At 41.1% G+C, this 25,151-nt stretch overlaps 4 protein-coding genes across 6 annotated transcripts; 2 read left to right on the top strand and 2 right to left on the bottom strand.

Moving 5' to 3' along the window:
• The first annotated feature begins 2,843 nt into the window (after positions 1 to 2,843).
• Positions 2,844 to 4,400, top strand: LOC124630121 (3-oxoacyl-[acyl-carrier-protein] reductase FabG-like). Of its 2 annotated transcripts, XM_047163856.1 has the most exons (5): positions 2,858 to 3,161; positions 3,490 to 3,715; positions 3,807 to 3,893; positions 4,089 to 4,262; positions 4,302 to 4,400. In XM_047163856.1, the coding sequence occupies exons 1-5, from the start codon at positions 2,908 to 2,910 to the stop codon at positions 4,317 to 4,319; spliced, it is 759 nt and encodes a 252-aa protein (XP_047019812.1). In that variant the 5' UTR covers positions 2,858 to 2,907; the 3' UTR covers positions 4,320 to 4,400. The 2 variants fall into 2 exon arrangements, with proteins under 2 accessions (XP_047019811.1, XP_047019812.1); XM_047163855.1 differs by having other exon boundaries at positions 2,844 to 3,161; positions 4,089 to 4,400.
• Positions 4,401 to 6,384: 1,984 nt separating this feature from the next.
• On the bottom strand, positions 6,385 to 12,066 carry LOC124629512 (3-oxoacyl-[acyl-carrier-protein] reductase FabG-like). The gene is made up of 4 exons (XM_047162910.1): positions 11,710 to 12,066; positions 10,593 to 10,818; positions 6,929 to 7,015; positions 6,385 to 6,716 (listed from the first exon to the last, which is right to left on the bottom strand). Exons 1-4 carry the CDS (start codon positions 11,961 to 11,963, stop codon positions 6,495 to 6,497), a joined length of 789 nt encoding a protein of 262 aa, XP_047018866.1. The 5' UTR covers positions 11,964 to 12,066; the 3' UTR covers positions 6,385 to 6,494.
• A 1,107-nt stretch (positions 12,067 to 13,173) lies between these two features.
• On the bottom strand, positions 13,174 to 17,085 carry LOC124629511. 2 transcript variants are annotated; one of them, XM_047162909.1, is made up of 2 exons: positions 16,769 to 17,085; positions 13,174 to 16,628 (listed from the first exon to the last, which is right to left on the bottom strand). In XM_047162909.1, the coding sequence occupies exon 2, from the start codon at positions 16,622 to 16,624 to the stop codon at positions 14,858 to 14,860; it is 1,767 nt and encodes a 588-aa protein (XP_047018865.1). In that variant the 5' UTR covers positions 16,625 to 16,628; positions 16,769 to 17,085; the 3' UTR covers positions 13,174 to 14,857. The 2 variants fall into 2 exon arrangements, with proteins under 2 accessions (XP_047018865.1, XP_047018864.1); XM_047162908.1 differs by having other exon boundaries at positions 16,708 to 17,083.
• A 740-nt stretch (positions 17,086 to 17,825) lies between these two features.
• On the top strand, positions 17,826 to 22,034 carry LOC124629510 (protein lethal(2)denticleless). Its single transcript, XM_047162907.1, has 4 exons — positions 17,826 to 18,040; positions 18,125 to 18,321; positions 18,401 to 18,512; positions 19,895 to 22,034. Exons 1-4 carry the CDS (start codon positions 17,998 to 18,000, stop codon positions 21,553 to 21,555), a joined length of 2,013 nt encoding a protein of 670 aa, XP_047018863.1. The 5' UTR covers positions 17,826 to 17,997; the 3' UTR covers positions 21,556 to 22,034.
• The last annotated feature ends 3,117 nt before the right edge of the window (positions 22,035 to 25,151 follow it).

Here is a 25,151-nt window from a genome sequence, read left to right as displayed (position 1 = left end):
TTTGTTACACACTCAATTAATTAATTGGCGCGGTTGGACGATGGCCCAGGACGCCGGACAAAAGGGGCACCGCAAGCGCCTCCAAAAAAACCTTACAGTTCAAGGTTTACATAATCGTGAATTCTCTAAATAAGCGAAAAAATCTTTAAGTTGGCTTTTGAATTGATCGAACAAACTTAGCAACTTTGTCAATCGAAAACGAAATTAATTATAATTTAACGAATAAATAGTTGTTTCATTATATGATTTCTCTTTTTAGAAGCCTTAGACCGGCAATACACGGACCGTTTGAAGCAGTCAGGGGCGACAGCATTCAGCTGCGACTGCACAGTGAACTGCAGAGTTCTATGGACGCACATACACGAACCGCTCGAGCAGTTGCAACTGATTCGGGCGGTCGACAGCACGGTGAATTTTCATCGTGCGGTCAAGAAGTCGCCAGCCATACACTGCACGCAGCCTCCGCCCGCGCTCTTCATTCAAAATCCATGGTGCTCTACTGATTTGAAATTGACCACCGCTCGAGCTCTCGAGCTCTTATGAACTCTCTTATGTACTCCTCTTATGAACTCTCTTATGTACTCTCTTATGAACTCTCTTATGTACTCTCTTGTGTTCACCTCTTATGAACTCTCTTATATACTCTCTTATGAACACTCTTATGAACACTCTTATGAACTCTCTTATGTACTCCTCTTATGAACTCTCTTATGTACTCTCGCATGTTCTCCTCTCATGTACTCCTCTTATGTATCCTCTTAATCTATTATGTACTCCCCTTATGTAATCCTCTTATGTAATCCACTATGTACTGCACTTATGTACTCCCCTTATGTACTCCTCTTATGTATCCTCTTAATCTCTTATGTACTCTCTTATGTACTACCCTTATGTAATCCTCTTATGTACTCCCCTTATGTAATGGCGTCCACGGCCAATTTCGGCCACGGCGGCTGTTCTCATTTAAGGAGATCAGCCAACTGCGCAGGACATATTATAGTGCACGAGCATTTGCGCAGACACGGGTGCACTCCCTATTCCTTCACTCTCATAACCCGATGGGACGGCAATCCGACACGACCGGAAAGAGATCAGGCGCAGGACCGACATTTACGTGCTCTCCGATGCACGGGTGAATCAATCACCAACTTCCTGACTACGGGCTGCTTTGTGAAAGCTTAAGAAAACCCACAAAGCGATTTCAGCCCGACCCGGGAATCGAACCCGAGACCTCGAACACAGCAGCCGCGCATGCGACCACTGGACCAGCGAGGCAGTCAAAGTCCCCTTATGTACTCCTCTTATATACCCTCTAATCTCTTATGTACTCCCCTTATGTAATCATATTATGTGCTCTCTTATGTACTCGTACTCTCTTGTGCACTCTCTTATGTGCTTACTTATGAACTCTCTTAGGTATTCTTCTTATGTACTGTCTTTTTTTTCCTTCGTGTAGTTTTGTTTCTACCCTCTGTTTTTTTTTAATTCCTGTAATTAGTACTTTGAAGAACACAATTTCAAGTACCTTTCTATAAATACATCGATTTTGATATCTAGTCTTCACCACTAAGAAGTTTAGATAACATGTTTTGAAAACCGACAAATACCGGTACTGCCATACCTTAAGGTAAGCACTGTAGATAACGCTAAGACAAAAACATAAATATCAATCTTTCGTATTTGTTAATGTTACGCAAGAACATCTTTTGCGTAATATTATGAAATTCCTCCCCTCGCAAGGCGGTGCACGGTAGGTTTTACCCGTACTGATACAATGGTATACCATAGTGCTACTTCTGTTAAGTAAATCATCATCCTCCGAGACTTTTCCTGTTAAGTAAATCCCTGTGAGATATTTTTTTCACTCAGCTTGCAGTTCTTGAAACACTGCTCTTAACATCATCATCATCATCATCATCATCATCAGCCTATAGCAGTCCACTGCTGGACATAGGCCTCTCCAAGTGCACGCCACTGAGATCGATTTTCGGCTGCTCGCATCCAGCTCTTAACATATTTATGGAAAAATAGGTCCGAGGATCCTCGGTTTTCCAAATATCAACGAAAAATTGTCTTCTTCTTCCTGTCCTGTTCCCAATTTTATTTGTCTTCCGCTTCCATTCTTCCCTTTCACTCGTCAAACTGACACTCACTCCCTTCTTATTCAGAAAAATTGTATTGGAATATTTACCAGTATCTACAATAAGAGTATCTAAACTTGAAATCAGTTTTCAAACCTTTTAAAGTCAATGTAAAAATATTGTCTCGAAATGGTTTCAAATAAATTATTAAGTCATATGAGAAATTCTGTAGGTCTTTACGAACGTGGCCAATAGAAGAGACTATTACTCTGAGCTCTACAGAATAGAAGCATTCTGTAGAGGAGTTTATAAGAATGTTTTCGTCTCAGTCCTATCATTTTAGAAATGCATTGTAATTACTCTTATCACATTTTAAGTATTGTGTTTCTTTTGTGTGTGTGTTACAACTGAAAGATTTAATCTGTGTTTTTCTTTTTTTTTTCTCAATACTTGCATGCTGTTTTATAACTGCGGAATGTGTCTAGCACTTTAATTAAATTTTGTACCAACTCTTGTACCACATTTAATGCAAGTAAATGAAATTATTAAATTATTATTATAAGTACTCCTCCAGTCTAGATGTGAATTACTTTTATAGGAATATTCACGGGCATTTTGAAAAATCATGACGACATCGACAGTCCTAACCATTTCTTCTTGATACTGACCTATTTGATAAAGTAGATATGGCTGACAATCGCAAAGATAGTAACCACTTATATATAGTAAGGTAGAACGGCCTTAGGAGTCAGTAGTTCTTTAGCGATTAAATTCGTACCACGGTAACACTGCACATTTGAGGCTGTAGTACTACAAAAAAGTTAACATGAATTTCGACTTCAGCGGCAAAGTGGTGCTAGTGACGGGAGCGAGCGCCGGCATCGGCGAGTCGACGGCGCTGCTGTTCGCCGCGCTGGGCGCGAAGCTGTCGCTCGTGGGCAGGAATGAAGGCAAGCTGCGCGCCGTGGCGGCCGCGTGCCACAAGCTGCGGGGGCTACAGCCGCTGCCCATCGTCGCAGACCTCGGCACCGACGAGGGCGTCCAGAAGACCGCCAAGGAAACACTCGACCATTTTGGAAGGTGACTTTTCTCCTTTGATTGAGCAAATCAGAGTAAATAAGATTTGGTTTTTATAAGTAACAAGTGCCAACCAATAACAGTATTAACACTTGATATAGTTTATCAGATGCAAAGAGACAGATAATGCTTTTAAAGAGGAGTTACACCCCTGTGACCCTCCTTTTAAAACGTAACGTAACCAAGCACCTAGGTGCCGAACGCTATCGCTCATGACTGAAATCGTTGGGACGCCAAAACATTTGAGGTCGTCATCTCGCCACTAGGCGCCCCGACGCTTGGCATCCTGACGCAAGAAGTTCACACCCATTAAATTCACTCTTCATTACAGACTGGATGTTCTTGTGAACAACGCAGCTGTAGGCTGCAGGACTACAATCCAACAACTGGACATGAAGGCCTTCGACGAGGTGTTCAGGATAGACGTGCGCGGCGTGTACCATCTCACCGGGCTGCTGGTGCCCGCCCTCATAGAGTCTAAGGGAAACATCGTCAACATCTCCAGCATAGCCGCGACGATGGTCTCTATTGGCAGCTTGCCTTACCCCATGGCAAAGGTGAGAGTAACCTCGAACCTAGATTTGATATTTGGGTTGAAAGTTCGTTTCCTATCTTTGAGGTTGACGGATCCATTTATTTCTGTTTCAGGCTGCACTTGACCATTTCACACGTAACGTAGCGTTAGAGCTCGCTCCCAAAGGTGTCAGAGTAAACTCCGTTAGTCCAGGAGTTACTGTGAGTATCATTTATGTTACGTCAACATAATAGTATCATCATCATCATCTCAGCCATAGAGGACGTCCACTGCTGAACATAGGCCTCCCCCTTAGATCTCCATAGTACATATAGTAACAATATTAATAGTTTGTATTTCTTACCATGAAAACGCACGTCATTTCGTAATCTCGTATAACATTTACTCCTTATTAGGTATCGGAATTCGTGACTCGAGTGACGAATCAATCGGAGGAGCAGTACCGCGAGTGGCTGGCGCAGATGAGCAAAAACGTGCCCATGGGCGAGCCGTGCCTGGGAGACGACATCGCTAAGATGGTGGTGCACATCGCCAGCGAGCACAGCCGCCTCGTCACCGGCGCCATTATCGAGGTGGATGGCGGACTCCGGTTCCGCGGCATCGGCAATGCCCTCACAGACCAATAACTCAATCATTGTTGACAGATGATTCGGCGAAGTATATTATTTTGTAAATATTCGTAATATTAGTAAAGATTTTTTGTAATACCTTGTTACGATTTATTTTTTTCTTCTTAAAAGAGTTTTACCCATGTTTTACACAGGGTAGCTATTTTACACAACAACAAAAAAAAGGCAACAAAAGGACTCGTGGCAAAGTCGCTCGATCGATCTTAAAGTTAAGCAACGCTTGGCGTGGTCGGTCCGTGGATGGAACTATCTTGTCTTGACGAGTTCTTCTATGTGTTGGAAGGTACGATAAACTGGTAGGTCCCGGCAGTGATTTGAATATTTTTGGCGGTCTTTACGGGTAGTCCAATCTGTCTTACAAATTGGTATCGGGTTGCCTGAGTAACTGGTTTATAGTTAGATAGGCAGTGCAAAACACTGGTACATACTTAGCTAGCTGCATCAGGTTAGACTGGAAGCCGACCCTAACAAAGGTTGTTGGGAAAAAGCTAGGCAGATGATAAAAAGGGAAAAGCGATACCTTTTGACAAAGTAGTTGGTTAATTGTCAGCTTTTCTATATAAGCTTGAAGTTTGGAGTCGACGATTATATCGCTGTAACCGTCTACTGCTACATAAGTAAAACGATATTTCTGAGGCATCAGAAATACCTACTATGTCTTTTCTTCTTTCGTGTCGATGACATGTCTTATAGTGAGACTACACTTTGTCAGCCCAATATGCCGCCACAGGAAGAGCACGGCCGAATAACTGATTTCTGTAAAAAAAAAAAACGTGCACCGAGCCGTTTCAGCCGAGACCCTAGAAATTCAGATGTCTAGACAAATTATTTTTAAAACCTCACGGGACAGTCGGATAATAAATCTGACTGAATTCTTTTCTCGTTTTATTCCCTATTTTCTGTTTTTTTTATTGTTGATGAAAAAACGTTTTGTTATACGACCCGAAAATTACATGACGTTGATAAGATATGACGTACCGTTCCTTGCATTCACGTACTTGGATCAGCACCATCTAGTCATCAACTAGGAATAGAGGAAAAAGATAATCCCTCATTGATGTTTAGGATTTGGTATTTTTAAAATTAGAATTGTTTTTCTCTTCTCAGGGCCTTCAGCCTTCTACTTTCTACGAGCCTTACCAAATCATCTGATTGTATTGAGCATATTACCTACTCTCTCTTGCACATTATACGCTAAGCTCCGACGGAATTCTTGCCAAACCCCCTCGTTTGCCCTCTCCTATGTTACAAATAAACAACAAAAAGTGCTTATAATCTAGACCAGTGGTTCTTAACCGGTGGTCCGCGGACCATTGGTGGTCCCTGGAGGCATTCCAAGTGGTCCGCGAAGCTTTGCTTCGCGACGTTGCTATCCATCTTAATTGACCAACAGAAAAAAAATAAGGTTTGAAATGTAGCCCTTTTACGTAATTTTGGTTCTGAGTCTTAAAAAATAATTAAAATTTCCCGCTCGCTTCGCTCACGTATTCAGAAACTATATGCCCTCGTTTTTGCATTTGTCAACAAACAAAAAGTTAAGTACGTTTGGGCTACATTTTACGTAGTTTTGGTATTGAGTCTTAAAAAATAATAAAAATTTCCCGCTCGCTTTGCTCGCGTATTCAGCAACAAACAAAGAGTTGAGTACGTTCGGGATACATTTTACGTCCGTACGAGCCCGAAAAAATTTCGCGCTCGCTTCGCTCGCGCATTTGAAAGTAGTACTGAGCCAAGAATTCTGAAGTTAGTAAAGAGAATGCAGTCACAAAATTCTCATTAAATTAAAACCTGTAGCTTTTAGTTTTTTGCTAAATAATAAAGAAATGAGTGCTAATTATAAAGTGTGCTTGTGTTCTTTATCAAAAAACCCTCAATTTAGACAAACCAATGGGGTGGTCCCCGGCAAGCCAAACTTTTGGTAAAGTGGTCCCTCATGACAAAAAGGTTAAGAACCACTGATCTAGACGAACTCGCCTGGCACAATATTCAAACAGGGTATACCACAGGGTTCAATACTTGGTACCATTTTGTTAATTAAAATGAACCATAATAAAAATAATACTACTTTTGGAAGCAGTCTTTAATATAAGCATATAACATCAATCAATAACATTAATTAATATTTACAAATTAATCTCAATTAGAGTGTTCCTCACGTGGAGTCCTGCAGCATTACCTACTACCGGCCATGGGAGTGAACCGGAGGCCGCCGTCCACCTCGACGATGGCGCCGGTGACGAGGCGGCTGTGCTCGCTGGCGATGTGCACCACCATCTTAGCGATGTCGTCTCCCAGGCACGGCTCGCCCATGGGTATGTTCTTGCTGTACTGCGCCAGCCACTCGCGGTACTGCTCCTCCGTTTGATCCGTTATGCGTTTTATGAAGTCTGAAACCTGGAAAAGGAGAAAATTCAACATTCGTTAATTTCGGATAATCGGCAAATTGATGAAATGACCAATCTCATAATAATCTGACAAAGCCAAAACAGCCACATAATAATTCGTCTTCTTAACTGAAAAGGTAATAGGTAAGCAATTAAATCAACCAATTAAAGTTAAGCTAGTTTCTGCAAAAATATCTTAAAATTAAAAACTGAACCTCTTACCGTGATTCCCGGGCTGACTGCGTTTACTCTGACGCCTTTCGGAGCGAGCTCGAGCGCCACAATGCGAGTGAAGTGATCCAGCGCCGCCTGGAAACGATCATGTATGTGTGTGTAAGTTCTGGGATTAGGTGAAAAAGGTTCTCTTACTACCAGTTGGGGGAAACGAAAGCGTGAAGCGTTTATGTAATCTTTACTCTTTTTGGACAAAATGCTAAAGTCTTTCTTTCATCAAACTAAATGTCCGAATTGTTTTGTAATTCTTAAAAGCGCATAAATCATGGGGCTGCAATTCAAATAGCCAATCCACCACCTTGGGACGGCCGCCACATCGGATTTAGGTCACGTGATTATTTTTGTTGTATCCTGTTCAGCAAACCCTTTAATTGATGCCCATATCATGGCGGTGTATTTCAAATAGCCAATCCGCCATATTAGGTTTATGTCCGACGACGCCATATTAGGTTTAGGTGCGACGACCTCGATGGCGCAATGGTCACCATGCCGGACTGCCGAACCTGAGGTCCCGGGTTCGATTCCCGGTACGGTCGACATGTGTGTGATGAGCATGTTTGTTGGCCGTGGTCTGGGTGTTACAATATGGTATTTATCAATATGTATATATGTAGCTATATGTAGTTTATCAGTTGTGTTAGCACCCATCATCATCATCATCAGCCTATCGCAGTCCACTGCTGGACATAGGCCTCTCCAAGTGCACGCCACTGAGATCGATTTTCGGCTTCTCGCATCCAGCTCCTGCCAGCCGCCTTGCGCAAGTCATCACTCCACCGTGCCTGAGGACGTCCTACACTACGTTTGCCGAGGCGTGGTCTCCACTCCAGAACTCGTTTACCCCAACGGTTATCGGTTCTTCGGCTAATATGGCCAGCCCACTGCCACTTCAGCTTGCTGATTCGGTGGGCTACGTCGATGACCTTGGTTCTCTGACGGATTACCTCATTTCTGATGCGATCCCTCAGAGAAATGCCGAGCATAGCCCTTTCCATAGCCCGCTGAGCGACTTTAAACTTGTGAACCAGCCGCACCGACAGTGTCCACGTTTCGGCTCCGTAAGTCATGACAGGTAGGACGCACTGATTGAAGACTTTTGTCTTTAGGCACTGTGGGATCGACGATGTTAGGACTCGACGTAGCTTCCCAAATGCAGCCCAACCCAACTGAATTCTCCTATTCACCTCGTCCTCAAAGTTGTTTCTACCTAACTGCAATGTCTGCCCGAGGTAAACATATTTCCGAACAACTTCGAGAACGGCGCCGTGTATCGCTATCGGTTCCGGTAGAACATGTTCATTGAACATGACCTTGGTTTTGTCCAAGTTCATCCGTAGGCCGATGCGTAGAGAAGATTCAGCCAGGTCGTTCAGCATCTGTTGTAGGTCCTGCAGCGTTTCCGCCATGATGACGATATCGTCGGCAAATCGCAAGTGAGAGATGTGTTCGCCATTGATGTTGATGCCGCGTCCTTTCCAGTTCAGCGTCTTGAACATATCCTCCATTGCATTAGTGAACAGTTTCGGGGAAATAACATCCCCTTGTCTCACTCCTCGATGCAACGGTATGGGCCTTGTTTGCTGATTCTGTACTTGGACGGACATTGTAGCGGCTTCGTAGAGACATCTCATCACTTGGATGTATCGCCAATCTACTTGACAACGCTGCAGGGACTCCAGAACAGACCAGATTTCAACCGAGTCAAAGGCCTTCTCATAGTCCACAAATGCTAGACACAGGGGCTGATTATACTCTTCGGTCTTCTGTATAATCTGCCGCACTGTGTGGATGTGGTCTATGGTGCCGTATCCGCTCCGAAACCCAGCCTGCTCCGGTGGTTGGAATTCGTCGAGTCTTCGCGCAAGTCGGTTCGTGATCACTCTTGAGAACAGCTTATAGACGTGGCTTAGGAGGGAAATGGGTCGATAGTTCTTCAACTGGGTTTTGTCTCCCTTTTTGAAGAACAGGACGACAACACTCCTACTCCACGCCTCTGGAGTTCTCCCTTCAAACAGGACGGCATTAAAAAGCTTCTGGAGCTCCCCCAGTACGGGCTTTCCTCCTGCTTTTAGTAGCTCTGTTGTAATGCCATCCTCGCCAGGGGCTTTTCCATTTTTGAGCTGTCTCAGAGCGATCTCGATTTCGCCACTGCTGACTTCTGGCAGGTCTTCGGTGAAATGGCGTGTTAATGTGGCTCTAGAATCCTCATTTCCGGGATCAGGTCGGGATGCATGCGATGCGTATAACCGGCCATAGAAATTTTCCACTTCCGAAAGGACTGCCGGCACCGAAGAAACGACTTCTCCGCTTGCTGTGGTCAGCTTCGTCAAGTGGCTTCTTCCAAGAGATTGTACGAACACCTTTGACCCCCGATTCAGCTCAATTGCTCTTTCAATGGCAAGAGTATTGGAGCACCGGAGGTCGCGTCGTACGTGCTTGTTGATCTCTTGGTTTAGAGCTCGCTTAGCTGACGAAGTGACAGGCGGGTTTTCACGTCGTTTCTTCATAAGTCCTAATGTCTCTTCCGAAAGCTTTGATTTCCTGCCCTTACGCTGCATGTTACAGAATCTCGAACCTTCCTCCCTGAGGATCCGAACCACATATTCGTGGTTCTGGTTAACGTCTGTTGTGGTTTCCACGGCGGCAAATCGGTTCTCCAAATGTGACTGGAACGTTTCAGATCCTGTCATGGTTTGGAGCAGTGTTGGTCGGAGCCTGGCCTTCATCAGACGGAAACGTTCGGCCTTGAAGTTGATATTCGGAGAGCCTCGGACAAGTCGGTGATCGCTCCCGGTATTAAACCTATTGATCACGGAGACGTCTCTGAATATGTGCTTCTTGTTCGTCATGATGAAGTCAATCTCATTTTTAGTCATAGTGTCGGGGCTTTGCCACGTCCACTTCCTTTGGGGCCGCTTTTTGAAAAAGGAGTTCATCAAAAAGAGCCCCTCGCGTTCGAGGAAGTTGACGAGCATTTGCCCCCTATGATTCCTGCTTCCAAATCCATGGGATCCTACTGCCGATTCGCCGCAAATCTGTACTCCCACTTTAGCGTTCTCATGAAGGTATTTAGCCTACTGCTATCACGCTGGCCAGACGGGTTGATAGAGGGTTTTTTTCCGAGTTTTCCTTCTCTCACACTGGTGTTCGGTGCATTCTTTACTCCATTAGTCGACTTCTACGACACCCACTGGAAGAAGGGGTAGCGACATACGTATTCTTAAGCCGTCGCTACACGGCTACCACCCATAACACAAGTTAATTAATAACTTACCATGGGGCTAACCGACCGTGTGTGAAAATGTGTCCAGACATTATATATTATTTATGTCAAGTGACTATATTTTTTGTATTCCTGACAACAAACCCTTTCATGTATTTGATATCCATATCAAATACATGAAAGGGTTAGGGGCATTTCAAAATAGCCAGTCCGCCATCTTGGGGAGGCCGCCATATTGGATTTGTAATGACGTTTCTTAGCTAGTCATGTTTATGTCATCAGAACTCAGAGCATGTGAAAATTTAATCAGATATTTAGACACCCGTAAAAATTCGTGCTCAAAGATTCCGATACATACATACAGCCCAAGCTTATAAAAAGCGTGTTAAAAATCTACACGCTACAGCACTGTACTCGAGTCATTCTCACCTTCGCCATGGAGTATGGCAAGCTGCCAACATTGACCATGGTAGCGACTATGCTGGAGATGTTGACGATGTTGCCCTTGGACTCTATGAGGGCGGGCACCAGCAGCCCGGTGAGCTGGTACACGCCGCGCACGTCTATCCTGAACACCTCGTCGAACGTCTTCATGTCCAGCTGCTGCAGAGAGGTCAAGGCGCCAATGGCTGCGTTATTCACGAGGACATCCAGTCTGTAAGAATAATTGGATGAGTGAATTCGAGTAGATAAGTACACATTCTGTCAAGTGCATACGTTCTGTAAGTAGGTACCTACTTAGTTTGTAGCGTGCTGATAAACAGGATTTTACGATGGCTGTCATGGTCAAGACAATGCAGGGAAGAGCCTCACACACAGTAGAGCAATGATCTCAAGACAAAGATCACAATGTGGAGGAAATACGAAAAGCCTATTTTGAGCAAAAATGGCCTACTCTCGTCTGAGAAGACTATGACTATACTATAGTAGAGAGGTAGGAATGGTTGTAAAGAGAAGAATTTAAATAGAAGCACTCTCAAGCTTAAATAATTCGCCAGATAGCTACATAAACCTACTATTTGATCTGCGAATTTTCTTCCGAGAAGGACCACTTAATCCCAGTATAGATTTGGCTATTTTCGTACTGTTGATTGCCTAAATTGTGACCTTCAGCGGCGATTGGGGGCCATGTGCCGCATTCAATTTGGACAGCATATACACAACGTGCAATGTACCTACTCTTATAACAAATGTACATACTTAGGTACACCACTGAGTCACTGAGAACTCGGAGAACAAACGAAAAACATGTATGTGATAGGTTTTAGTACATAGTGTACCTCTTTAATATAGCCGAGATTCATTCTATCGCATAAAAGCTTTTAAAACCGATTAAACAACCAGATAGCATGAGCAACTCGGTGCTCGTTTAATCGATTTAATAGGCAATCCTGCATTTGAAGGAAACGGTCGCTCATGCTAATCCCCAAGACTAACAATGTAATTACCCATTAATCTGTAAATTACCTATATTTCGATATTTGCGATATCCAAGAGCTAAATGCCGTCGCAACTGAAGTATCCATTAAAATTAAGATAGTGGTACCTTCCGAAATGGTCGAGTGTTTCCTTGGCGGTCTTGTGGACGCCCTCGTCGGTGCCGAGGTCTGCGACGATGGGCAGCGGCTGCAGCCCCCGCAGCTTGTGGCACGCGGCCGCCACGGCGCGCAGCTTGCCTTCATTCCTGCCCACGAGCGACAGCTTCGCGCCCAGCGCGGCGAACAGCAGCGCCGTCGACTCGCCGATGCCGGCGCTCGCGCCCGTCACCAGCACCACTTTGTCAGTGAAGTCGATATTCATGGCTGCTTATTTTATTTGAATCAGTATTCTAGGATCCGAATGTAGCCACGCGTTACAGAGTTAACGTGGTGTTTAGTCAATTACTTGAGCGTTACTGAATCCTAACAGAGTTTAGCCTCGGTATATATAGGCTCTGCCGTTATTCAAACATTGCAAGTCATGCCCGGTATCATAAATGGTTTGTATGGCTGTTGGATAACATCCTAAAATTAGATTCTTCGTACAATAAATTAATTAGTAGGCAGGACATGCTCCCTATTCGGGAAAACAAATAAGTAAACGTAGGGGGGATTGACAAGCCTATTCACATTGAAAGCCTATCTACATGGCTATTTTGTGGATATTCTACCGCGCTATATTGTGAATGGAGTCTGGATTGATTATTGCATTCATATTATTGCTGCAAATATTAGGCAGTTTATTAGAAATACTTTCAAGAGTACCTAACTAATTATTATATTAACTAGGTAACCTACCGAATACACAGTTAATATTAATTTCACACATCATCGTGACTAAGTATTCATTTTATTAAACCTATTTCATAATATTACGCAATGATTAAGGAAGTTGCAAAATTGCATAACAATATCAAAAAATAACGTATCTTAGTACTGAAAAATATTTTGAAAAATGTAAATGTAAAATAATTATAATTTTATTTTACATGCTATTCAGGCCTTTGAAATACGTTAAGTTACCGTGTAATTGTGTGCCGCCAGATCTTATATTGACCAATTCATTTGTCCTATTTACCTAATTGAAGTCCAGAACATAAAGTTGCACTAGCACGTCGGGATTTAAAATTATAGGTACCCCTCTTAACTTACTGGTAATTTCTAACTAAAGCATTATATAGTAGGTATAGGTACTACTTTCCCCGGCGTAACAGCACCGTGGACCGTCCGGCGCGGGCGTGCCGTTCATGTGTCAGCGATTACTTGTTATTTGAATTTGACCCTTAATTCTTACCTCATAAAAAACATTTTATAACGTCAACATGAAAAACTAACGGCGCGGTGATAGCGAGCTTTCAGCTACCTTACAAAAGTTGCACCGTGCCGTGCCATTCATGTATGCCATTACCTGAAGTCTAATCTAATTTGCTAATTTGAAGCGTTCTACTTGAATAAATAACTCACTGCTAGATGAGGAATATTGATCTCATTTCCATTATGTTACGTTTATACTGGACATTAAAACAACAACATTTTACAGTTAAGATTAACTTTACTATGCAATTTTAAATACATAAAAGCTACAAAATATAATACACAAAAATTTAATAAAAACTAAATAAAAAGTTCAGTATTACCCTACATTCAAAAATTCGATAGATATAATAATTATTATTATGCCATAGAAAGATAGTTCAGTCGTTCAATGTGAATGGAAAAATACATACCTACTTGTAGTTTTAATTTCAAATTACTATCAGTCTTTATACATATAGGTATGTCGCTCTCCGATCGTATAATTGGCTAGATCACATACAACCTCCCCATTTTTTGGAAAGTATCCAGCGATATGCCAAACATTATACATACACCATGAATGGGTTCCTCTTGCCGACTTTACCTTTAAAAAGGTACATACTAGGCATGTGGCTAGACGCCCTGGCAGTAACGAGGGGCTCGTATGAATGGAGCCCTGGCACGCGGCTGAAGTATCCAGTGGACAAGGTCATGATAATACACAGAGGAATATCATTATTTGACCAATTATACAAACAGCTGAAGATATTATGTGATATAAACCAACTGCATTTAAACTATTTCAAAATAAGCATCAAAGTTGGAAAGTCTAAAACCATAATATAACATATTTAATCTTGTATAAAATTTTTACAATCAATAATATCAATCAATTGATACATAATATACCGATGTAATCAATTTTCAGTATACTTCATTTTATTACATTTGACATCTAATATGCATGTACATACTTAAAATATATTTCATAATAGGTGTGTCAATTTTCCCATTAATTGATCGAGAATGAACTACCTCTACAATGTGCCACAGTCATGGATAAACTTAGATATATCAGTGTATAATACATTACAATATACAATGGCACTGTATAAAACAAAGATTTCACACACAAATCTTATTTGTGTTCCAATATTGTGTTTATGTTGTCAGTTAGCCAATCCAACGCGTGTCTTCTTGCCGCGCGTCGACGTCACGCGGAGCGGCGACGCCACGCGGAGCGGCGACCGCACTGCTGCGCGACTGGCGAAGTAACAATCTTAAATAACACTACAGTCTAAACACATTCATCAATCACAAATATTCTGACGGCCCTGCTTCGTCAACGCCTGCCTCAGTTACATTTATATAACGAGTATGCAATACACTAGTATCATAAGTTAAATACAATTATCTAGATGCTAACATGGACATACAGGTCGATAATATACAGAGTGCAATAACATTACAGGCACTGAGCAAATTTATACAATTCTATTCTTGTCAAGCAATGGAAGTCCAACAAGGGCAGAGGAAAAGTAATGCCTTATCTTAGTGATTAAATTAGAACAGTAATGTTAGCTAAACCTGATCAAAACCTGCTACAAAATTATCCAATTTGGGGCAACCATGAGCCAATAGTTAAAGAATATGGAACATTTATCATATTTGTGTTATTACAAATGGAATGTGTACAATTTTTATACCTAATGTAAATATAAATTCATTATTTTATCTAGTATACAATACTAATGACGTATAGTTGAGAGGTCCCTAATCCAATTTAATCAGTAAGTGAATAAAATGCTCCATGTCTACAAGTTTCCTTTACATAAGTCTATTGACTCTACCCCTGTACATCAAGTATGTCTCCATCCATAAATGTCAATCTGCAAGAAAGCCTGCGACAAGTCCATTGTCTTAAGCACAGAAGAATTTCCTTTGCTTGAGAGGTTCACTATCATCACTGTCAGAGAAGCAAGCAGCAAACCCACTCTTGTCTCGTAGAGAGTCCCGTAGCGGACTTTCCTGTTTTTCAAGTGCTTTCTTTGAACGTGAATGTCTTGTGATCCTTTTCTTCTTCTTGAGTGTATCCCTCTGAGGTGTGGGGCCGGCCACATTCATGGTCACCATGGAGCTCACCTGCTCTGTAGAATTGCTCAGAACCAGAACAGAGTTCTCAGGCTGCCTTAGTGTTAAGCCAATGTTCCTGCCACTTCTAGTCCTAGAAACCACTGCAGCTTCTGGATTCTCTTTTCTATCAGAATTGTTAAAGTCACTTGAATTTTTACTAATCTTTCGTTTTTTGTCTGCTTGGTTTGAATCACCAGTATCCTCTACCATGTCTGATGTGATTTGATTGCGGTACCGTTTCGGATACCGTGATGTAGTGCTCTGTGACTGGAATGATACATTTAGGTTGGCCTTGGCTCGAGTTCGGCTGCCATCCACTTTATTGTTGGACTCCTTTACACTTTTGCTATTTTTTACATCCATGAACTTGAGTAAAGATGTACTTTTGCTAACCTTGACAGACTTATCAACACCCTTGGTTATTAAGTTTAGCACATTTTCTGACTCCGTACTGCAGTTCAGTGCTGCCGATTTAGGTATTCCGGTGTTCATAGACTTGTTCACACACACTACCATAGTGTTGTCCTTCGGTAAACATTGCCGCGATTCTTTCACCAAGTTCCTACTATTTTTACATCTTAACTTTCTAGGTGTTTTAGTAGACTGTATTTTTGTGGACCTTATGTAATTAGCAGTAAAGCCAGACACATCACTGAGATCCTCAAACTGTCCATTGTGCAGCTCATTTTTAGACCTGTTCACCTTGCTGGCTGGAGTGTTTCTTTTATTATCCACAGTCTGGTCTCCTCCTGCTAGTAACTCTGGAGACTTCTTCAGCTTCTCGGGTGACTTGTGTTCAATTTGAGCATGTTTATTGCCATTGATTAGACTATTATTAAATATCTCAAAGGAACTATTAAGCTGAGTGTTGTTGTTGAGGGTCTGTTGTGCCTGGCGCACACTCCTTCTTAGGTTCATCACCTTGGGAGTGGATGTGATCACTTTATTCTTCTTGTGCAATGTAGTCCTACTGTTCTTCTGTTGTCTTGATCTCTTGGACTTGCCTTGCACTGAAGTGTTCTTGATATTGAAGTCCAAGTCTGAACCTAATGTGTCAGACTTACAACTACTCATCACAGTGGGCTTCTGCTGTTGAGAAGAATCAAAGTAAACATTTTGCTGCTTCTCCGCAGACCCAGAGTCGTCTTCTAACAGAGACAGCTTTCTCTTCTTTTTCTTTTTAGGCGAAGGCACCTCGGCAGCACTGGGAACACTTTTTGGTTTACTTTTGGAACACTGTGCTTGCTCAGTTTGATTTTTAACATTGTCATAGTTCATCAGGCAAGGTGCCCGCTTGGTGCAAATCCAATAAGATATTTCATCCATGTTGCTCATAAAGGGAGCGAGTGGTGCGAGAGCGTTGGCGGCGACGAGACCCGCGTGAGCTGGCACCATAGCGCCGCCACCTGCGCCGACAGCACGCGAGCCAGCTGCCGCAGCGGCGCCGGCCACACGCACGCGCCCGCCGCCGCGTCCGACGCCGCCGACTGCCCGAACTGCCCGCGGTGCAGACACCCGATCTCTTCCATTTTCCTCGTGAGACTCACATTCCATACACCTGAAATGTCAACATTTTCCTCATCACATAGTGTCCACGTAACAGTGACACTGCTCACACAACGGACATGTATACTTACTGTTCAAGCTCTGGGGGTTAAAAGCAGAACACTACGAATAATCTGTTACATAGGAACTTACACTTCTTTAATATCGAGATGAAAACCAAGCGGTGCCTAGATGAAGTGCACACAAGTTGTAACGGACATTTGTAGCGATAGTTGTGTGTAAAATAAAAAGTCAAATGTAACAATACAATATTGGTAACCGTTCAGTATATTCTCTGCCCGTTTTAACGATATTGTTACACAGAAACTTGAAATTATAAGTATTTCTTTTCACATCATCACAACAAAATAGTAAGGCAAAAGCAAAGCAAACGCGCTTGGAAATTTACCAAAGACATCTTGCAAAAAATATATTTCCACCAATCAAAATACTCTGATCGAGACTTCATCATCTGTCAGACTTTCTCATTGGCCATTAGATAATAATAAAAAATAGTCAAAGCGAACAAGCTTCTCTATGTCTATGGATAGAGTAATGACAATAGTCAATCAAACCTTAAAATAGAGGTCTCAAGTCTCAATAAAAAGTATCTTGAATCCGTATTGCATATAAGGAAAACCACAATCATGTATCTTGATAATTTTAGCTTAAATTTTTAGTAACACCAAAGTTCAGTTTATCTTCCAATATAACTATTTTTTATAATTTTTATGTGTAAGGCTGGCCCCAGACCTACTATCACCTTTCTTTTCCATCTCGCCATTGCGGCACACAATGACGGTCAAGCGGGTCACACCTCTTTCGAACGGGTGAGAAACAACGTTCACATAGTACTTTGTAATATGCCGATATTGATACTTACAATTTCCGATTACGATTCCCCAAAAAATATCATCTATAATGTTAAGGTCGATCCTTGTATTTCTTATTATATTTTTCTATTTGTATGCCCTGTGTGGCGGATCACGGCATGAACATATTTTTTATTTAAGACCTATTTGAATACCTGTCTATCACTAATAAATGATTTGATTTGATATAATAGAGTGTTAGGGTCTATTCTAATATATAGATAATTCTTCAATTATGCAAATATAAAATTGATTTCGCTTTATTATTTTTGATATGCAACTTTAGCAAACATTGCCCCATTCATTCGCCATGTCTATTTTGTGATTTTGACTTTGACGTTTCGTTGCGCTATTTCGCGCCATACCTATCGTATCGTATCTTGTCGTGCTACTGGGTGTCTGTTGCTGTCATTGTTTTTTGTCGAAACTGTAGAATACTCTAGCCATAACAGAACAAAATGTTTGAAAATTAGACTGATATTACTCAGAAGTGATTGATAATGCGTGAAAATGAATGATATTCAGTGTTTGATTGATCGTCAGCTTGGCATTTGTAAGAGCTAAACAATATTTTGTTTGATACAACGAGGAAAGCAGGTAATAGTAATGAAATGAATGGGTTTTTACTTTTTTGCAGACTGTCGGCTGAACTACGACAATATTTTAAAGCGGCTGGTGGTGGATAGTGAAGAATCCTTCTATGGGCTGCAGAATGCAAACATCGCGGCTAACTTCGACCAGGATCCTCCGATATTCGCGTGCCGATTCTCGGAGGCTCCCGGTTACGAGCACATCCTCGCTCTCGCCAACGAGGATGGCAGAGTTGCCATTCAGGTACTATAATTACAATATTTAATGTTCTAAATCAATGCAGCAGTATGACAGTATCTCTCACGTTTACTTGCGATTGCAGGATACAACCAATGTAAAGACTGCTAGCACATTGGAAGGATTCCAGTGTCATAACAATGCTGTTTTCGATTTGGCGTGGATGCCACAGCATATGAACTTTGTTACTGTCTCAGGTAAGAACAAAACCTTCTAATATATTCTAACCAAATACCACAAGGGTCATAATCTACTTAAGATATTATGTGATTGTGAGTTTATGTGTATTAGTGCTATGTTGCGCGGTGCCAGTGAAGGTTAAAACCTGGTAATGCAATTAACTCAAGTATTTATTCTATTTGCACTGTTACTATTTCTATAGTAGTAAAATAACATTGCACAAATTCACTTTTCCCTCACAACCCAATAGGGCTATGCAAGCATCTCTGTTTCCAGGGACTCTATAATATGTACACCTATTTACTATTCTCCATAATTATTAAAAAGTTTATTTGAACTTGAAAGCATAACCAAAAAAGCATCTCACATTTGTAACGATTATTTGATAAGTACTATAACAACAAAATAGTAATAATAAATGAGTATCTGTAATGTGAGTATGATAATATGTAGTAATACTAGCAAAATTCTGACTTTTTTACCAATGGTCTGAGGAAACTTCTTCAGAAATAGTAGAAACAACCTAACGTTTGTCAGTTTCAAATTACTATCCAACTGATTATCCAGAATGGTCAATGATTTTAATAGCTCATGTTTACATCTATGGAATTAGAAATATGTACCTACAAACTTTTATAAAAGTACTAATGTCGGCCGAGTTTAGCTCAAGTAGGAAAAAACTTTTAACTATTAAACAATGCTTTTAGAGGAGACAGTGTAAGCTTTAAAAGCCCCTTGATAGATTGTACTCAGGTACCCATTTTGTTGTACATATAAACTCTTTTAAACTCTTTTACAAAAAAAGCGGGCACCTATGCAAAATCTTGGTTTTAAGGACTTTGCGTGTATTTCAAAGGGTTTTAATGACTGTAGTATGTTACTAGCATCAAAAGGGTTAGCCAAGCATGCGTGAGAGTGTATTCTAAATTTGAATTTTGTAGATTTGCTAAGAAACTGGTGATACCATGTTCTGGACTAATTCCTGGTAGAAAGTTCGTGGGCGTTTTGAAAACTTTTTGACGTGATTTTTAGAAAACTGATAATGCAGTTTTAATTGATGATTAATGTACCTTTCTGTTACATCAAAACATTTTTGAAAAACTATGCGTATTTGATAAAATTTTCACCTGCTCTAAATGGTCTATGCTGATGATTGATGGCAATGTTAAGAGTTTCGGTATTTATGTGTAAAGCTTTCTATTGTTTAGATATTGTACCCAAGCGCTTTGAAATATCCCTTTCTCATAAATGAACACAATTTAGAGGTGTTTTAATATTTTGGGCTGCGACGAAATCAATTTAAAACCCAGATTTCGCATAGGTGCCCGCTTTTTTTGCAAAAGAGTGTATAATGAAATGCATGAGGACATAGTATTCATGCAAGTAAAAAATATTTCAGGTGATCATACAGCTTGTCTGTGGGATGTAGCAGAAGGGGCTCCTAGAAGGGTTCTCGTATTTTCAAGTCACACACGATCTGTAAAAACTGCAGTATTCAGGCCTACCGAACCTTCAGTGTTTGCCACGGGTGCGCGGGACGGACACATTCTGGTGTGGGACATTAGAGCCAACAACCAACCTTCAGTTGTTCTCAAACCAGACAACTGCCTCATGAACTGCCACTCCAGCTTTAACCCCAAGACGCCGGGCTCGCACGGCAAGCGGCCACGCATCGACACCCCTCGCGCCATCAGCATCACTGGCCTTGTCTTCCAGGACGACATGACCCTCATCTCCTGCGGAGAGTGCGACGGCAACATCAAGGTGTGGGATCTCCGCAAGAACTACAACATATACAAGAGAGAGCCACTCCCCAAACATTCCATACCATACTGTGGCAGTTCCACCAAGAACGGATACACCAACCTGATAGTAGACGATACCAGAATGAGACTGTATGCCAGCTGTATGGACAATGTCATCTACTGCTTCAATATATCAACCTATAACGCTATGCCAGAGCAGAGGTACATCGGCCACCAGAACAGCACGTTTTACATCAAGACTTGCCTCAGTCCCGACTGCATGTACCTAGTGAGCGGCAGCAGCGATAAGAACGCGTACGTGTGGAACGTGAAGTACTCGGAGCCGGTGGTGCGGCTGGCGGGGCACTGGGCCGAGGTGACCTGCGCCGCCTGGTGCCAGCTCGGCGACACCAAGCTCGTCACGTGCAGCGACGACGCGCGGCACAAGCTGTGGCGCATCGGCCGCGACGTGGCGGACCTGCCCGCGTCCGCCGCCGCCGAGCTGCGCGGACGCGCGGAGCTGGTGCCGCGGACGGACATCGCGTCGCTGCCGCAGTGGGGCGCTTTGGACAAAACTCCTAACTCGCTCAAAAGGAAACTGGTCACAACGCCCGGCTCCTATAGTGCCAAACGAATGCGTTCACAAGGCAACGCTTCTATCAGAAAAACAAAACGTTGCCTCACAGACCTCATGAACGCTTCTAGAGATACAGAGGAAGCTGAAATTTCAATCAAAAGGCTGAAATTGGAACCTCTCCCTGAAGAAAATGAACCGAAGTTACTCCCGGCAGGAATCAAACGTCACGGAGATTGTTTAGAACAAAGTCCTCCAAGAAACATTCAAATCGACTCACCCGACGATTGGTGTTATATACCTAAAGCGGGCTCTTCATTCATGACGCCCACTAAAAATTATGAAAGTAGAAACTGCAAGTTATTATCACCGAAAGGTATAAAGCCGTTATCTCCTACTAGTTCACATAATAGATCTCCGGAGACACCAAACAAAGTTAGAATCATATCATTCGGCACTCCTACCAAGAACCTTCCGAACTTCGTGTTGGACGGCGAGGCGCCGCACCTGCGGCTCATGTCGCCCGTCAAGAAGAAGGACGCCACCACGGACTGGCTCACGCGCATCGCCCGCGAGAAGCGCAAGTGTGGCGACGCCGACAGGCTGACCACGCCCGCGCCTCCCAGCCCCAAGGAGAACGTCCCCGCCAGGAGAACTTCCGTGTCCGAGAGAACTCCTAAAAGTAATAAGAAAAGTAGAACGCTATTCAAATATTTTAATGTAACAGTCAAAGAAAAATAGTTAAGTAGATTTATGTTATGGACTGATTTAACGTACGTTTCTTTTTAGTATAAGTGAAGGTACAATTGATATTTCGAGTATGATTGTGATGTTTTTTTTTTGAATAATTAATTTATAATTTGATGTGATTCGATGTGGAAGAAAGTAGCTCATGTTGCCAGACAGAAGAGGTAATAAAATCAAGTTCCTAAAATGAAATTTTGACATAGGTAAATCTCAAAAGTTACATGTTTATTTGTAGATGTGAAAGCTTGGAAAATAACATTACAAATCAGTTTTATTAATCTTGACGTCATAGAAAACGTGTCCGAGTGCATGTTGATTTTATACTTCGATTATGTATTTTGCTATTCGTGCATTGCTATTATGTTATGTGGTCAATTTACAGTGATGCCGGCTAGAAACATACGTAATAAATTGCATTTACAATAATACTGTCGTTATATGTATTTCCATAAATAAATGTCAACTAAAATAAATCTAGTTTCAATTTTAAATTCCCTGGAAAAAACGTTGTTTAGGCTCAAGTTCGCCGACAAAAAGATACAACACTTATTTAAACGTTCAACCATGAAGTGTCAATGTTCGCTTTCACCGCCCTGTAGATATCTCTGTTCAGAGTGCAGACTGCTTCATGAATCAAAGGACGTGATATAAACATAATTTTTGAGATCAATTCGATACAAACAAAATGCTAACTGATTTTAAGTTCTCCTGTAGGTAGGTATTCCTTTGTTATATATACAGTCGTGGACAACTAATTAAAGACACTGTTGGAATCTTAACTTACGGGCGCATTTCATCTGTGTTTCTTTTTTCAGATTGCCATAGGAATTTTCTTTTCTATTTTAAAATGTTTAAGAAGGCATTGTGAATTGTTAAAAATAATGACTATATTCAATAATCCCTCGCACCTAGTTTTTTTTCGCCTTATCCGAATCTCTGGTGGTATGATCCATAACGAGGCCTGGCCATCTAATTAAAGACACTCCATTTGCTCAGAAATACAAATTATTAATATTATTGGAGTTACTTTTCTACAACAACATTCTCTACACTATAATTAAACATTCCAATAAGTATTAATATTTGGTTTATTTCCTTTTACCTCAATAACAGTACGACATCCCTGAACGAGCAAGCGGTCAGTTTTGTAGAAGTCGCTAAGGGAATTTTCTTCCATGCTTAATTAAAATCTGAGTAAAATTGATCGATGGTCCATGTACGACTTATTGCCATGGTATTTTTCGCCTATTACCGGTTTTTGTTTCATTGGATTTGCAATAGGCCAAACCAAAATCGTCATAAGTTGCCCGATCAAAGAGTCATTTTTACTACTCTTGCAGCATTATTCAGATCTTTTCTAATTTGGAAAGTCCAGATGACCGGTAAATTATGCTTAGTTTATAACAATATGCTTGTTTTTGAAATATTATAGTACTTGAATTCGCCTATTTTTAATAATACCTTTCTGAAGGGTCTTACACTAAGCAGTGGCGAGCAGCCCCACACTATAACATTTTCGCCTCCTACGTTTGAGTACTTCCTTGGTGTACCTACTTTAGTTTCATCACATGTTTTGGAGGTGACTAAAATCAATTTATTTTTTTAGAATTTATCCAATCCCCTAATTTTATCAGATAACAAAAATAATTTCTCAATATTTGTTCAGAGCAACTTTCGCCTTTGATAGAAAACGCCAAGTACAGTATGGACATGCGGTGCTTTTCCATAAGTAATATCCTCCGATACACATACACTACAGGCACTTTTCAGGCACTTTTCCCGACCCGGCTGTCATCTTAAAATTCTGCAGACACAATTTTCGTCATTTTTAGCATCAGATGACGACGACAAAAACAGTACCGAATAATGTGAATAGTTCTCTAATACCTCATTTACACCACTGTAAAGTCTGTTTGCGGATAAGTTTTCCTACGCGTCGGTTTTCAGTTGTTATCAAAACCTTGACTTTTTAATGTCATTAACAAGGCATCTTTAAATTAACATGTCCTTATTACAATTCAAGTGGTATGAATGAATCCGCATGACAAAACTTTATTAAAAAAAGCCTAAAACATTTTACTTACCAGAATTTTTGTTTTAGTCGTATTGATTGGACTAAAACGAAAAATTTTAATGAAGGGAACCTAAATTATTACCTAATTTGTGTTCTCGTAAATATTTTACACACTTTAAAAAACAATATGGCGACTACTTCTGTCTTTCTTTTTTTTTCTTAACTCGGCTTTTACTGTCTTTAATTAGCTGACCAGTAAAGTATCCGCTACAAAAGTTAGTGTTCAATTCCCATAGAGCGCTAAATCTAAAGTATTAAAGAAAGTAAATATTTTTTGTCCTTAATTTAAAGAACGCAATGTAATGTTTGTTTTAATAATAATTACATTACATTTTATACCGTGGTTAAGCTCATGTCAGTACCAGTGGCGGATTCACAAATTTGCCGCTAGTAGGCCATTCAATTTTTGCCGCCCCTAATGATTGTGAACTTAATGATATTTCTGTCAGTTAATATGTAGATTATTTTTGCAACCCGCTATGTAACGAAGAGTTTAATGTTGGCCTAACAAGTTTATTTGACAGCGACTTTAAAGCGTAAAACCTCTGTAACTTTTAAACGGATCAATTGATTTTCATGAAACATATAATTGTTAAGTTTGGGAACAGTAAAGTACCAAAACGAGTTAAAAAAACTGGCGTAAAATGAAAAAGTCGCGAGCGCAGCGAGCGCGAAATTTTTTAGTTTTGGGACACAAAAGTAGGTACCCAAACAAGTATGAAAAAAAAACCACTGCAAAGAGAAGAAGCCACGAGCGTAGCGAGCGCGAAATTTGTGATTTTTGGGACGCAATGATACCTAAAGAAATTAGAAAATAGTAACTGTCAAGTGAAAGGCGAAATTGTTGAGTCTTGGAACACAAAAATACTTAAACCAGTTAAAAAAAAACAATGTAAAGTGAAAAAGCTGCGAGCGCAGCGAGCGCGAAATTTTTTGAGTTTTGGGACACAAAAGTGAAATTATTTGGGACACAAAAGTCCTCCACCTCCTAAACAACTTAGAAATCGTCAGCGTAGAGCGTCAGTTGTTTTTGCTACTTCGGTGCTTTAACTTTGGACTCAAAGAGCGCAGAAATGATGAAGAAACCGCGAGCGAAGCGAGCCGATTTTTCAATTTATCACATAAACCTTAGTATATACTACAGTGCGTTTATTAATCGTTTATTTATATATGGATTGTGTACTCGTATAATTATTTAAAAAAATCTGTAAAAAAAATAGCAAAATTTGCCGCCCCTCTAAATCTGCCGCCCTAGGCACTGGCCTACTTGGCCTATTGGTAAATCCGCCACTGGTCAGTACCATAACTACATATTTCACTATGAGTTACGGGGTGTCTTTAATTATGTGACCACGACTGTATATATTGTCGGGCGTATATGTGGTGCTGCTACTAAAATGAACTGTGTACATGTTTACCCCAAAAATGTTACCTTTAATTCATCATGGATTTTCAGAAAGAAAAGCGAGAACTTAAAAGATGTGTGTGATACTGGTAATACACTGTACATACTTTA

The sequence above is a fragment of the Helicoverpa zea genome, chromosome 4, assembly GCF_022581195.2.
Source record: "Helicoverpa zea isolate HzStark_Cry1AcR chromosome 4, ilHelZeax1.1, whole genome shotgun sequence".
NCBI lineage: Eukaryota > Metazoa > Arthropoda > Insecta > Lepidoptera > Noctuidae > Helicoverpa > Helicoverpa zea.
This window is presented reverse-complemented; position numbering and strand designations above follow the sequence as displayed.

Excerpts from the sequence above, each read along its gene's own strand:
- LOC124630121 (XM_047163855.1), top strand. The coding sequence starts at position 2,908 with ATGAATTTCGACTTCAGCGGCAAAGTGGTGCTAGTGACGGGAGCGAGC. Across the intron at positions 3,162-3,489 it reads ACACTCGACCATTTTGGAAG|ACTGGATGTTCTTGTGAACA; the intron begins GTGACTTTTCTC and ends TCTTCATTACAG. Across the intron at positions 3,716-3,806 it reads TGCCTTACCCCATGGCAAAG|GCTGCACTTGACCATTTCAC; the intron begins GTGAGAGTAACC and ends TTTCTGTTTCAG.
- LOC124629512 (XM_047162910.1), bottom strand. The coding sequence starts at position 11,963 with ATGAATATCGACTTCACTGACAAAGTGGTGCTGGTGACGGGCGCGAGC. Across the intron at positions 7,016-10,592 it reads TGCCATACTCCATGGCGAAG|GCGGCGCTGGATCACTTCAC; the intron begins GTGAGAATGACT and ends GATCGTTTCCAG. Across the intron at positions 6,717-6,928 it reads CAGTCAGCCCGGGAATCACG|GTTTCAGACTTCATAAAACG; the intron begins GTAAGAGGTTCA and ends CTCCTTTTCCAG.
- LOC124629511 (XM_047162909.1), bottom strand. The coding sequence starts at position 16,624 with ATGGAATGTGAGTCTCACGAGGAAAATGGAAGAGATCGGGTGTCTGCA.
- LOC124629510 (XM_047162907.1), top strand. The coding sequence starts at position 17,998 with ATGAATGATATTCAGTGTTTGATTGATCGTCAGCTTGGCATTT. Across the intron at positions 18,041-18,124 it reads TGATCGTCAGCTTGGCATTT|ACTGTCGGCTGAACTACGAC; the intron begins GTAAGAGCTAAA and ends ACTTTTTTGCAG. Across the intron at positions 18,322-18,400 it reads ATGGCAGAGTTGCCATTCAG|GATACAACCAATGTAAAGAC; the intron begins GTACTATAATTA and ends TTGCGATTGCAG.